At 38.0% G+C, this 15,078-nt stretch overlaps 3 protein-coding genes across 22 annotated transcripts in view; all 3 read right to left on the reverse strand.

The window, feature by feature from the left end:
* Window positions 1–15,078, reverse strand: part of CADPS2 (calcium dependent secretion activator 2) — a 565,017-nt gene that overhangs the window by 378,453 nt on the left and 171,486 nt on the right. The window lies entirely within an intron of this gene.
* On the reverse strand, window positions 6,520–8,725 carry RNF133 (ring finger protein 133). The gene has a single exon (XM_055283839.2). It carries the CDS (start codon window positions 7,710–7,712, stop codon window positions 6,582–6,584), a length of 1,131 nt encoding a protein of 376 aa, XP_055139814.1. The 5' UTR covers window positions 7,713–8,725; the 3' UTR covers window positions 6,520–6,581.
* Window positions 10,448–13,404, reverse strand: RNF148 (ring finger protein 148). The gene has a single exon (XM_055283840.2). It carries the CDS (start codon window positions 11,525–11,527, stop codon window positions 10,616–10,618), a length of 912 nt encoding a protein of 303 aa, XP_055139815.1. The 5' UTR covers window positions 11,528–13,404; the 3' UTR covers window positions 10,448–10,615.

Raw genomic sequence — 15,078 nt, forward strand, 5'->3', positions numbered from 1 at the left:
TGACGACTGTAACCCATTCTGCCACACTCTTATGAGCCCGAGGGGCAGCATATGTAGTTACTGACTGCTTTCCCAGTCCAGGGGGTCACTACTCATGAATGCACCCATCTGCTATTACTAACTGCTTCTGTATTAATGAACACTGGAGCTTACCTCCCTTCCACAGCTAGGACTAAAAGCCTGTTGGCACTTCCAAGGTCTCCATGCACTGCTATAGGCCCTAGCCAACACTATTTGTGGTCACATGCACATTCAGTTTAAATGGGCACCCCTAGTCAACTACCCATAGGGCTTGTGCCTGCTGAAGAGCCTGCTTGGCTGTGTAAGTCTCACCATCCAATCCCAGGCAAGGTGGGCGTTGCCACTTCTAAATCTGCAAGAGAATCAGAGGTTCGCATAACGTCATCAACAAGATCATGACATATGATGGGGCTATGCATATAGTCCTGCAGTGACATTATGAAAGTCCATTGTCACCCTCCCATGAAGGCAGACTGTTCTGGCTCTCTGGAGCAATGTTGATTGAGAGGAATGCATTGGTCAGGTCCACCACACAGTGGCACCATCCTAGTTCTACTGTCAAACAGTCCAGCAAGTCCGTGACAGCACAGCTGCCAAGCTGTGCAAAACATCCACCCCCAGAATGTCTCCAGGCATGGGAGAGATGTGCACAGTGGACAAGCAGAGAGCCAAGTGGCCAACGCCAAGGTACAGACACAGGTTCCACTTTCACTGACTGGTCTTCATAACCATTAATAAATGCAGCTTTGCCCGGAAATTTATCTGGGTTCAGAGACTAGTGGATTACCAAGTCCACATATGGCCTTTGGTTGTCTGGTGCCACCCAAACCAGGCATCTCAGCCAGTCTCTTATCAAAAAGGCTTTACACTTCCACCTGACTGCAGCAGGCAATCTGTGAACTGGAACACTCGGGCAGGACCAGGTTGCACACCAACGTCCTTCTCCTGAATGACTTGCACTAAGTCTGTACATGACTACCAACATTACTTGCTTGACTCCCGCAACATAGAGGGGGTGCAGGCACCATATGAAATGTGTTCCACCACGGTGGTGTGGGCAGGGTCCCTAGGCTCACCCTTGGTGCCCAACAGCTACTCATGCTATATTTTCTGGTGGATCACTGGGCGAGCCTGCAACAGAAGTTCTTTCTCCCTGCGCTGCATCCTGCAGGGAGTGGGCATGCAATTCCTGCAGCATAGTTACAAACGCCCATGTGACTCTGCCAGCAAAGGCATGCTTTTCCTCAGTGTGCACTTCCTGGTGCTTCAGTACCTTCTCCACACTCATGGGACATCTGTCTACTGCCTCCCATGTTTCCACTGGGGCCCATCCAGGCAGCACCGCTGCCACTGGGTACCACAGCCCATGCTGCGGCCACATAGCCGACCCAAGACCCCTCAGAACTGAAGACCCACTCACCTCATCTGGCCAACTATGCCAACTGTCAGGTTCATGAGTACACCAAATGTCATGCCCAGGGTCCAGCCCCTGCCGAGGTCCGAGGGGAGTGGGTGGATGGGCAGATAGCTGAAAGAACACTCGGAGCCATAAGCAGGTGAAATGTAGTTTTATTCAGCAGCTTTCCCATCAACAGCTCTCACACACTGTTCTCTGTCTCGGCTGCTTGAGCTGGCTGCTCCCATGCACAGCTGCATGGCCTGCTCTCCATTGCCTTCAGGATCAGCAGCTTAAATCTCTCTGGGCACAAGTGTGCCTATATAGTGTCAGCAGGGCAATTATACCTTTTACAGACAATAGTGGCTTACAGCCAAATGATAAACCTTCCCATATTATGGCCACATGGCTGTGATAACAGGTGGATTATATGCCTGCACTCTAAACTTGCTGAGTCACTCTGGATGTTTACCTTGGCCTATCCTTGACCAAAGCACAGCCATGTTCCTTACACGGTGTCTTCAAGTTTCTTAACCAAAATTCCATGTGACACTCAAAGCTTCTTTATGAAAATACTGTTAACACTGTTCTCTCCTCTAGAATGTCCTTCTTCCCACCAAGTAGAGTTCCATTTCAAATATCATTTTCTTCTTTAAGTATTCCCTAATTATTGCTCCAGTTGAAATTCTGTCCTTCATATTGCCTCAAGCCTTTATCAATTCCTCTCCATGAGGAATAGAAAGTTAACACTTTCTACCTTGATATTTTGATTTCTACCAAGATACTTTCAGTAAAGTGAAAATAAGTCAAACTTAAGGAAACAGAAGGTGAAATTTGGGACCTGATTAAAGGCTCTTTGGAACAGTCCTCTGGCAGTGGTTCTCAGTCTTGTGTGCACATTGGAATACCCTGGGCAACTTCAAAAACTATCAGTGCCTGGGTCCCAGCCCAGATGTCATGAATGCATCCTGAACATTGAGACTTGGAAAAGCTCTCCAGGTGATTCTGATGTGCAGCCGAGGTTTTGAAGTACTACTCTATGAGGACTATAAAAGGGAGTAAGAGGCTGGGTGCAGTGGCTCATACCTGTAATCCTAGCACTTTGGGAGGCTGAGGTGGGCAGACTGCCTGAGCTCAGGAGTTCAAGACCAGCCTGGGAAACATGGCAAAACCCCAACTCTACTAAAATACAAAAAAAAAAAAAAATTAGCTGGGCATGGTGGTGCGCACCTGTAATCAGCTACTTGGGAGGCTGAGGAAGGAGAATCACTTGAACTTAGGAGGTCAAGTTTGCAGTAAGCCAAGATCGTGCCACTGCACTCCAGCCTGGGTGACAGAGCAAGAGCTCTGTCTCAAAAAAATAAAAGAGTTAAGAGATTACTAAAGGATTTTTAAACAGAAGCAAAGATCTGGTTGACATCAGATGATAATAAATATTACAACTTGAATAATAGCTGGCTGTTTAGAAGTATTAAAAGCAGATGTAGGAATGATTCAGGGTAGGCAAATGATATTGTAGGAAAGTGTAGGAGGCAAGGAATTTGGTGGCACTTGGTAAAACTAAAATGACTTACAATTGGTTCTAGGCTGAAGCTGGAAAAGAAGAGATGGACTGGGAAGATAGGGACAACAGTTAAAGGAAACTGCTTGGAATGAGAACCAAGAGTAAGTCTGAAGAAGTAGTGGAGATGAGCAGTCAGGCAAATGCAGAGGGAATTCTGAAAAAGATGCTGTGAGTTGTTAAGTTTTCAAAGATGACAGAACATGATGTGTGGCAACAACAGTGTGTTGCTAAACTGGACATGTGTAGAGGAGTTTTGAAATCAGAGTCACCCTGGTCATCAACAGTGATTAAAAATATGCATGGCAGCATCTAAAAATCATCATGGGACACAGTAATTTGGAGGTCTGATAAAGATGCTGCCATAATTGTGGAGAGAGGGGTTAGAAGCTGTGGTGTGGCTATGAAAAGGGGAGGTAATAAATTGTGGTAGAATAACACTTACTGGTAGGAAAAAGACCATCTGTTTTTCTAAAGTGCACTCCCTTCCCCCCACTTATAAAACCAAGTGTGTATTTAAAGATATTTCTGTGCTGGTAAGTGTATTAATTTATAATATTTTTCATCATTAAGAACTAAATATTAAAAAATACAGTAAGTACAAAGCCAAAAAACCAAATTTGTTTTTAAAATACAAAAACAGGTGTTCATGGTAAATGATGGAGTGGCAGGATGGAACTGGCATGAGAAGGACTCCTTCACAGTAGCAGCATGTGAAGAGTTCTCTGCTTGCTTCAGTGCCTTCCTAAATGCTCATCTTTCCCCCAGTTGATACCTGCATGCTGCTTCAAAACCCATTAAGTGTGGTGAAGGAGTTTAAATCCCATCAGAAAAGTCAGATCCCTGGCTCACTAAATCCTTTGAAAGGCTCACACTAGTGCAAATAAATATCTGACTAACATTCTCTGCAGGATAATTGCATTATAATAACTCTATAGCAAGAGATAGGGATATTATCAATGCAGTGTGTCCTATAACAAGAGATACTGTATAGATGGAGTAAGTCATGTCACCTATAGCACCACCCAATAAGAGATGAAGTGCGTTAGAATATTTTTCACTATAGTAAAACATTAAACCTAATTTATCTGAGGAGTGAATAAAAAAGCAAGCTTAATTCTTACAAGGAACATAAACTCCCTTCTGTAATTCACATTATTAGTCCCATGTCATTATGACAAGATATGTTTGCATCACTAGGTACAAGAGAAAATGGTATATAGCCCACAGAATAAGTGAAAATCTATTATAATGAATAACTTTTGATATAGCAGTGCTATTTCCAAGTTCTATTTAGTAAACCCAGAGTAAAAGTGGTTTATTGATCTGTTTACAACATTCTAAACACTAAGATTAAAACTGTTTTGTTCTGACATAAAAGAAACAGCTATGTAAAGCGCTTAGTCTTCTACCTGGCACATGGTAGCCACTCAGCAGACAGTTTCCATTTTAACTGACTTGACCCCTTCCCTCCCACTCCAAATATAGATTCTAACCACCCTTTAAAGAACATCCATAGAAAATTCTCAGATCAAACAAGCACACTGTGTTAAATGTTAAATGTCCACATTAACAAAGGTTATATTATAGAAGTATGCACATGCCAGTTTCTTATGCATGGGAGTAACTCAGGTCTTAGATTGACAATGATGAACAAAGGAAAAGGAGGAGAAAAAAGAAAAGGAAAAACGAACAAGGATGTGGAGGGAGAATGAAGAACGCAATGGCACTGTCAGTATGAATAGCAAACAAATTCCTGAACTGCCAGATGTCATGGAACAAGTACCCCACACAAGAGTACACAGAGCTGCAGCAACCCTGGAACTCTAGGTGCAGGGACTGCCAACACTACAGATGCATTCATTGTCATAGCTCTAGTGATTTTCTTGGACAAATGGTGGAAATCACTTTAGCCACCCCACCCCCATCCACTGCTATCCTCTAGTAGCAGAAACATTAACAGTGGCCAAAGAATGACAATTTATCCTGATTAGGAGCTGATCCTTTTAGGGGCAGCTGTCATGGGGTCCTCAGTGTCCTCTCTCTTCAATGTGGTCCCTCGTCCCTCAGGAAATGACTTTACTCTCCCAGGGTAAGCTCAAAATAACACTTAGTGTTCCTGCTAAATCCTCCAGTAGTCCTAGTGCTATGCAGTTCTTTCAAAGAACAGCTCTTGTGATTAACACAAAAGTCTCTAAAGTTGCGTGTAAAAAAGCCTTTGTGTACCAAGCAAGGCATGGCTCACACCTGGTCATTTGCCCAGTTTTTGCCCTGATTCTTCCTGGCCTTAGATTAGTGCCTCTCCATTTTTAGTCTTCCATGGGGTGGCAGTTATAGCCAACTACTGCCCTTCTACCTGTGTCTGAATTGCAGTATTGTTAACACTAAGCAACTCACAAGATTCCTTTTCACTAGGTCGCCCTCCAAGACTGCCCAACAATTCAAATCCCAGTGTTAGCCTTACAGAGTTCAAAGCTGCTCATTAAAATTATGCATGCCGAACTGTAATAATAAATTCTGGGCTAAAATTATAATTTAGTATTTTTTCAAAGTAATTTAGAGTGAAAAATTTCAGAATTTTCTGTTATTTTGTATAATTGGGAAAAACAGTCAAGTTTTTCAAATTAACACATAATAGTTGCATTACAACAAAGATATTTATCATCATTTATTCACTTATTCACTCATTCATTCAAAAATACTCGAGTGCCAGGCATTCTGCTGGACAATGATAATATAGTGAACAAAAGAAACATGATCACATAATAATAATAATTTCTATATTGTATCACTTATTTCAAGAATAGTCTGGCATAGATTAAATATTTTATTTAAGAAAACAAATTTGGGGAGTGGGGAAAAAACACATGGGAAGTAAATTTGCCATGACTAAGTATCAAAGTCGTTCTATGTTTTATGAACATGTAACAATTATTGTAAGTAACACTGGACACTAAAATATTTGCTGTTCACTTAAAGAGTGCTAGTATTTTATTTTAAAATTTCACTATACAGATGCATATCACAAAAAATGTACTAATTGCTTGAACAGAACTATTTATCAAGAATAAGAGTAATAAAATTTTGTAAAATGTTCGTGCCAAGAATGCAAAAGAAAAAAAACAGCACAATGACCTCACAACTAAGACATACTATAAATGTTATCAAAAGATAATTTTTACTCTTCCTAGCACATAAAATTTATTGTTTTCAAACTTAATTGATAGTTTCTGTATTAGAGCAAACATATTACATATCAGTAATTTTCTTACCAAAGTAGAGCCCAATATATGTACAGAAAATATTTAAGAAAATAAGTTTGTCCTTAGCTTTAACATGATTGTGTACATATAAATATACATACGTACACTCACAGGAGTAACACACATTGACAAAATTTACACTTAGCAAAGGTCCAAAACTACACACAAAAAAATCCTGCTAGGACTTTTTTTCTGTCTTTGAGGTTTGAAAAAGAATGCATAAAATAACTAAGTAACAAAAAAGGACACAAAAACCACACTTCAAACAGACAAACTGCTTGTCAGTATTAAGACCTGATTTCTCATACAGGTTTAATACACTTCCTCAAAAGTCATGCCATCAAGGTGAAGGATGAACATCTTCCACTACTGAATGAGGCTGGATGTCATTATTCTGAGAAGTAGGGTTCTCCTCCACATGGATTACTTTATCTGAGGTTCCTGCAGGAGAAACTTCATTATTTATCTCCTCTTCACTAGGTGATAAGTTTTCAGGCAGTTCATTTGACATTAGAACTTGCAAAGGTTCTGTTCCATTTTCAACATCCACTTGAATCCCCAAAACTTTAAGAATATCACGTTTGCAAATGGGGCATGTCCCATGGGGTAAAATCCAGGGGTCAATGCAATTCTTGTGGAAAAAATGTTTACAAGTCAGAATACGAACTATGTCATTAGGCTTATAGCGTTCAAAGCAAATTACGCAGCTATCCCCATTTGGATTTATTTCTTCATCCCCCTCTTTTACTACTCGAAGTTGGAGTTGTCCAAATGCGTTGTGAAGATCTGTTGTTAATCGCTGCCATCTCCGGTTCTGAATCCTTGCTAAACAAAGTCTATGAATGTGATAAAAGATGAAATATGCTAAGGTAGCAGTTGTGACAATCAGAAAAGAGACCAAATAGTGATTCATCCAGATGATGTGCTTTTTCCCCACCTCAACCACGGCCGTAATGAGAACTCCCTTCTTAATTAAATGGAAAATTTCCATGCCTTTTAAGTTACCAATCATAACCACAACGACGTCTTCAAATGCCTGATGAAACATGGGGAACACCTGGTTGCCAGTTCCTGGAACGTTATAGATGATCACTCCACTGGCTCCCTTCTCAGTTGCCACTTTAATTTTCTGTGTGAAGGTACAACCTCCCCGTTCAATAAGTGCAAGCCAGGTCTCTGAGTACTTTGATCGGCTGAAAATGGTATTGGGATTACATGCATTTTGGATTTTTCCCTCCGGTGGCACTATAACTCCTGCCACTCTCTTCAAAGTGGAGCTTCTTCCAAAGATTCCAGTCTCTCCCAACTCTGACAACACATGATTCCCAACATGAAATGATATGTTCATATAAGCCATCCAAACAACACTTGCTCTGCAACAGTTCTGACTAACAAGCCAAAGAACACTGAACTTTATAAGCCAGGAAGAGGCAGTGTTGTTTCTCCAAGTGCCAACCTTGAGTAGATGCATCTCTCTTCTCCGAGTGACTTAAGAACCAACCCAACAGTTCCACATCTGTTGACAATTAATTTAAAATAACAAAGAGAAAAAAATCTTCAGGATACAAACAAGATCCGCTGTCTTCCAGCATGTTTTTGTAAGACATTCTTAAAGATGGCTTATGAGTTTCAGATGTCTCACTAGAGAGAGGAGAAAACTTTGGATTGAAAAATAAATCCCCTACTGTTAACTCCAGATACTGCTTACTGTTGTGTGATGTGATTATGACATGCAAGATCCAGCAGCCAATTAGATAAGAGCTTAGAGCATACTGTGAATTTACTGGCTTAAATGCTGTTATGGGTGATTTCTATGTTGTTATAAGATGGATATATAATCACTGAGCTACATATAATGGTAGTAGGTAGCATATTAAACTAAAAATTAAATCTAAAATTCATACAATGTGTGCTCTTTAAAGCCTGAAAGCACATGTAAGAATGCTTTCTTTTCCCAGGAAGTGAAGGAGATATTTACAACAAAATGGCAAGCTAAAAAAAAAGGATAATTAAAAATTAGTGCAGTGACCAGATGTGAAACAAAAGTGGTGAGCTCAGTGACATTATTTTTACATCAAAAAGTAACAGTCAGACTGCTAATTTTTGATTCATCACATAAACCTTTATATTGCATTTATTTAATTTAAGCTTTCTGAGAAGTTTGTGGCTTTTGTTTTATGGTTTTGCTGTTTTAAAGTAAGGGATCCTGCTCAGTTTACTTCTGCCTCACTTTCTCTGTCTTACATTGACTGTACAAATGTAGTAAGTCTGACAGGAGTAAAGAAAGGACTGATATCTAGGGAAGCTAATTTCTCTGCAGACTTTGACATCTGTTATTAATCAAACAAAATTTTGAAAGAGGAAGAGAAAGGGTGCCAAGGGAAAGATAAAATATAGTCATATTAGTTTGGCACAATTCATTTTTTAAAAAACAGCTATTAAGAAAAACTTCAAGGTGCACACTTAAAGTTAACCATGAGCAGCAATAAGTAGATGCTTTTATCAAACATTTTTGCAGAACTCAACAAATATCCCTATTAGAAGATTCCACAGGCTCTGTCCACTCTGCCTACATTTTTGCCACAATCATGTCAGTGGTACAATATGACCTCAAAGCTAAAGGATGGCATGTGGACTCACAAGCATAGTGAGTTCACAAGCAGCCACGCTGCTACTGGTACACTTTCTTGGGTGTGAATCTCAGTGGGTTTTTTCCCACCAGCTAGGAAACCAAGGCCAAAGATTCTGACCTTGAACATAAATGTCTCTGGTCTACATATGTAGAGTGCAAGAAGTCACTTTGGTTGGATCTCACCAGGACTGAAGGAGCTGTTACTTCTTATGAAATGTGAATCTACAACATGGTAATTTGAGACAAGAAAGATGAAGGAAAAAAGGGCCCTATGGGCCCAACAAAAACTAGTATAAAAAGAATACTGATGATATAAAACATACCCACAAAGGTTGATTTTCTCTCCCAAAGGCCATTAATCCGATTTTATTTTCATACGTCCCTGCACTTTTTAAAAGGCAGTATATGGTGTGTATATTCACAAAGTGACACTGAGGCATCAAAGGTTTAGCATATCATCCAGAAATAGAAATTTTCATCAATACGACAATACCTAAATCTTTCTCTCATTGTTATATAGGTGTTTATTCAACTACTAAAAAAAAGGAAGATGCAAAATAAGGCAAAGAATATAGCATGGAAAGGCAATTGAACAAAATTTTAGCTCTGCCCTATGTTATCAAAATGCCCCCAGAGAAACATTCATTACCATTTGGAGAAGAAAAGAGAAGCATTTACTAAGGACACTTCTAGAAAAGAAATCTGCTACCATAGCTGAGTCACTATGCTAGGATTTAAAGAGCTCTGGCAAACAAAGGTGAATGTTTGCAGTGTTATCCTAAATGAGGCCTATAATAATTTAGAACACTTTTCCTTACATAACCAAAGTACTATCATCTAAAATAATTATTTAAAACACATTACCAATCCAGTGAGTAGCTTTGGAAACTAGATTTCCTGGGTATTAATAAAATTAATTAACCATGGAGAATCAGAGATATAAATTATTAGATACCAAAATTAGTCAAAATGTAGAAACAAAGTACAAGAATTAGTATTAAAAAAGGAAACTTTAAAATAGCATGGCTAATTCTCTATGGCAATGTCACAATCCTAGTAACTTGAAGAAAAAAATTGTTTTTAACATATACTAATGTTCTTATTCAGATAAGGGCAAAAAGGTATAGGATTAAGAAAATGTGGCACATATACACCATGGAATACTATGCAGCCATAAAAAATGATGAGTTCATGTCCTTTGTAGGGACATGGATGAAGCTGTAAACCATCATTCTCAGCAAACTATCACAAGGACAAAAAACCAAACACCGCATGTTCTCACTCATAGGTGGGAATTGAACAATGAAAACACATGGACACAGGAAGGGGAACATCACACACTGGGGCCTGTTGTGGCGTGGGCGGAGTGGGGAGAGATAGCATTTGGAGATATACCTAATGTTAAATGACGAGTTACTGGGTGCAGCACACCAACATGGCATATGTATACATATGTAACTAACCTGCACGTTGTGCACATGTACCCTAAAACTTAAAGTATAATAAAAAATAAATAAATAAAATAAAATCCACCTAAAAAAATTAAAACTGATTAGAAAGACAAGAAGTTCAAATAGCTGGGCATGATAAGGAGTTTATTTTTAAAACACAAATTTCACCCATGTTCGTACTTGGGTAGAGAAGCTGAAATTTTCTCTCTACATAAAGTACAATAAGAGAATTTATCTAATCTTTGTATTTGGAAAGATCTGGTTACATCTTCAGAAAATTCTCCAGATTTCTTAACTTTTCAGGATGTCACACTTGCACATGGGACATGTCCTATGGGCTAAAAGCCAGGGGTCAATGCATGCCTTATGGAAAAAATGTTTGCAAGTTAAAATGCGTACTACATCTTGGGGTTTGTATGTGTCAAAGCAAACAACACAGTTGTCTTCATCTGTGTCTAATTCCTCATCCCCTTCTTTGAGAACTCGCAGTTGAAGCTGGTCAATAGCTTTCTTCACATCTGCCTTTATTTGACTTCGCCTCCTGGTGGAAGAATTGGGCACTCTAGGTCTCCAGACACAATGTAAGTAAAGGTAGGCAATTGTGGCAGCCAGGAAGGTAAATAGAGACATGATGTAATGGCTCACCCATGGCATGTGCATTCTCCCCACTTCAATGATGACTGTCACATAGACTCCTTTCTGAATCAAGTGCAAAATTTCCATGCCTTTCAGGTTGCCTATCATCACCGCAACTATATTTTCCGTCCCCTGGTGAGACATGGGAAATACTTTATTGCCCGTACCTTGATAGTTGTAAATGATCACCCCATTTGCTCCCTTCTCTGCTGCCACGTTGATTTTATGTGTAAAAGTACAGCCTCCACGTTCGATGAGGGCCAGCCAAGAGTCTGCCTGTTCGGGCCTGCTGAAATTGGTCAAAGGATTACAGGCATTCTGATTCCATCCTTCAGGAAGTGCCACCACACCAGACACCCTTTCCAGGGGAGAATGATTCCCGAACACTCCACTCTCTCCTAATTCTGATATGATCTTATTTCCAACCTGAAATGTTATATTAAGGTGAGCTGTCCAAATGGCTTTTCCATTTGAGTCAGGAAAGCTAAGCAGTAGAAAGATACTAAGCCTCAAAAGTCCAGATGAAACAGAACTATGTGTCGAAGGAGTAATTCTAAGGAAGCTCATGCCTCCATTTGTCTATTAAGAGACAAACATGAGAAAACAAAACAACACCAGTTGTAAAAGAACATAAAGAAGACAGCTTGTTGGCAGCAGATTACTAAAGCACATAAATGGAAAAGGTCTCCCTGGATCAAAGCTATCTTGCTCCTTCCAGCATTTTTATATTTGGTAGATTATCTTTCTCATAATGAAACAAAATAACAAGACTTGTGATTGGTACCATGTGATTTCATGAAAATTATGACATCCAAATGGGGAAATTGTGACATCAGAGGCAGTTAAACCAATCCAAGAGTTTATATTGGTGCACTGCATCCTGAAATCCTATTGGCCAAAAAGCTAAGCAATGAGTCAAGATACGTAACAATTTGAATAAGCTGTAAAGCAATAAATAAACTGGTAAGAATTTTTTAAAGCCTTGGGTTTCTTCCTTAGTTCTGGATAGACTGAAAATCTACCCAGCCATGTAATTTTTTTTTTCTAGCTGTAAGGCAAAGGCAAAAAATAATTCATGTATTAGTGCATGTACCTGGGCCAGTTGCCAGTTTTCATGCATGGTTCAACACTACCCAATATGGCATTCTGTCGGATGGTTCAACACTACCCAATATGGCATTCTGTGGGAAGTAGGAGCAAACCATTCCCACCCACTTCCCACATTAAATGCCTATCCCACACCTAAAGATCCAACACTAAGAAAACAGTGTAAACTCATATTGTTAGCCTAATACGGTCCCATCTTCTGGTAAGAACCTACTATGTGCTAGGCAAATACTGAGAGTGAACATATACTGGAGAAGAAAATAGAGATGGCCCTACTCTTGTAGAGACTAAGGATTTTGGATGATGTCCCAGGGACAAGAGAAACACTGTAGGGTTCTAAGCCAGGGAAGTGACAAATGTGTTTCAAAATGTTCACTTTGGTTGCTTTATGGGGAAAATGTATTGGAGAGGGAGGATAACAAGAGAATGAGCTTAGGCAAAAGAAGATAGTGGCTTGGACTCAAAGTAGCAGCATAGATGTAGAGACACAGACAAAGGCTGAATAACAGATTTAGTAACTGGAAGGATAGTAGTGGGAAGAGGAAAGGATGGCCACAATGATAAAAAATCAGTACATTATTTTTGCAAATTACAGAATCTTTACTGCTTTAAAGATGCCTTATTGTTTACTTTTATCTTAAATCTTTATCTAAAGTCTGTTTCAAGGAGCCAAAACATTGGCAACACTCACTCAAATATTTATTTTCTATCATGTATAGGTTATCTTCTATGTGCTCAGCATGCCACAAAGTCCTAGGGATAGAAAAAGAAAAGACCCTGTTTCCTAGTGTGCAAAATGGACATGAACATTTAATCATAGACATGATAAGAGTTTTCTCATTTGGACAAAAGCATTTATTGTATTCCCTGGCCTATTTTAGTTAATATTTGTTAGTATTCCCTGTATTTTAGTTAATATTTGCTTTTTTAAAAAAAATCTAGGAAACAGTCTACTTGTCCCATTCATGCAATTCTATTGAAGCATGATTCAGTTCACATCTGAACTGTCCTTACAGGTAGACTTTTTTTTTCATGTTCAAATGGAGTGAATTCCTGGCTGATTCTATTAACAGTGACAAATTGAAGCCTCATTAAGAAGACAGTTTAACATCATCATATTAGAGGTAATTTGTTAAATCTGTGATTATTTAACCTTTGGAAGTAGGATTACAAAATAATATAATTCTGACTTTTTATTTTGCAGATTTTTTGTGGGTGAAGTGTTTAACCTGTAACTATATTTTGCTTCAAAACATATCTCACATCAAAAGGTTCTCTGTATGGTTGAAAGGACCAATTTGAGGAACTTAGCTAATTCATTCTATTTTTCTCATTATAATATAAAGTGGTTAAGGCAATGATAGAACTGCTTTCTCTTCTGCCCTCGTCTTATAACAAAATAGACCTATAAGAAACAATCATCTATCTTTTAAAAAGTGGTTTTCGACTCGGGGGCAATTTTGCCTCCCGGGGACACCTGGCTGCTTCTGGAGACATTTTTTGATTGTCACAATTACAGAGTGCTACTAGCATGTGGCGAGTACACACCAGCGTTGCCGCTAAAACATCTGAAAATGCACGTAGTAGTTCCACACAATAAGAAATTATATGGTCCAAAATGTCAATAGTAAGGTTAAGAAACCCGAATCTAATGAAACAGCCTGAGGACAGAAGCATCCCAAAACTCTCCCATCCCCAATGGGTGGTCAGGTATAAATTCTCGACACAGAATAAGCTTTTATAATTGACAATGCCTCCATCAAGGATGATGCCCTCAATGCAACTTAATTTCTCCAGTTTTCCCTGGAATAGAAACAGCAGAGATCTGTACAAGTTACCTGTTAGTCCATTAAGTATCATGACAAATTGCATATATTTTATCAGAATGAGGTCTAAGAGTCTTCCTGGAACAGCATGTGACTGGGAGACAGAGAGAGAGACTGGATGATTGAGGCTACTGTAATCTGTTCCTTTTAGATCATTTATTCAATACATGGACATTCTTTTTAACAGCCAAATATTGAAGAGTTTTTCATTCTGTTGAATTTTGCAGGTAGGTTACAGAGAACTGAAATATATTACTAGGGATAATATATAATATATAATACAGGTAATATACAATATTTATAATATATAATTATAATATATTATATACAATATATAATTATATATTATATACAATATATAATTATTATATATTATATACAATATATAATTATTACATATTATATACAATATATAATTATTATATATTATATACAATATGTAATTATTATATATTATATACAATATGTAATTATTATATATTATATACAATATATAATATATAAAATATTTTACATAGGCTGGGCGCAGTGGCTCACGCTTGTAATCCCAGCACTTTGGGAGGCCGAGGCAGGTGGATCACGAGGTCAGGAGATCGAGACCACGGCAAAACCCCGTCTCTACTAAAAATACAAAAAATTAGCCAGGCGTGGTGGCGGGCGCCTGTAGTCCCAGCTACTCGGAGAGGCTGAGGCAGGAGAATGGCGTGAATCCAGGAGGCGGAGCTTGCAGTGAGCTGAGATTGCGCCACTGCACTCCAGCCTGGGCGACAGAGCGAGACTCCGTCTCAAAAAAAAAAAAAAAAAAAATTTTACATATTATATAATATATAATATATAACATTTATATATAATATATATTTTATGTATTATATAATATATAACATTTATATATATTATATATTATATAATATATAACATTTATATATATTATATATTATATAATATATAACATTTATATATTATATAATATATAATATATAACATTTATATATATTATATATTATATAATATATAACATTTATATATTATATAATATATAATATATAACATTTATATATAGTATATATTATATAATATATAACATTTATATATAGTATATATTATATAATATATAACATTTATATATAGTATATATTATATAATATATAACATTTATATATAGTATATATTATATAATATATAACA

This window comes from Symphalangus syndactylus, chromosome 6 (genome assembly GCF_028878055.3).
Source record: "Symphalangus syndactylus isolate Jambi chromosome 6, NHGRI_mSymSyn1-v2.1_pri, whole genome shotgun sequence".
Classification (NCBI taxonomy): domain Eukaryota; kingdom Metazoa; phylum Chordata; class Mammalia; order Primates; family Hylobatidae; genus Symphalangus; species Symphalangus syndactylus.

Bases quoted from the DNA above. Each gene is read 5' to 3' on its own strand.
- RNF133 (XM_055283839.2), bottom strand. From the start codon at position 7,712: ATGCATCTACTCAAGGTTGGCACTTGGAGAAACAACACTGCCTCTTCC.
- RNF148 (XM_055283840.2), bottom strand. From the start codon at position 11,527: ATGAGCTTCCTTAGAATTACTCCTTCGACACATAGTTCTGTTTCATCT.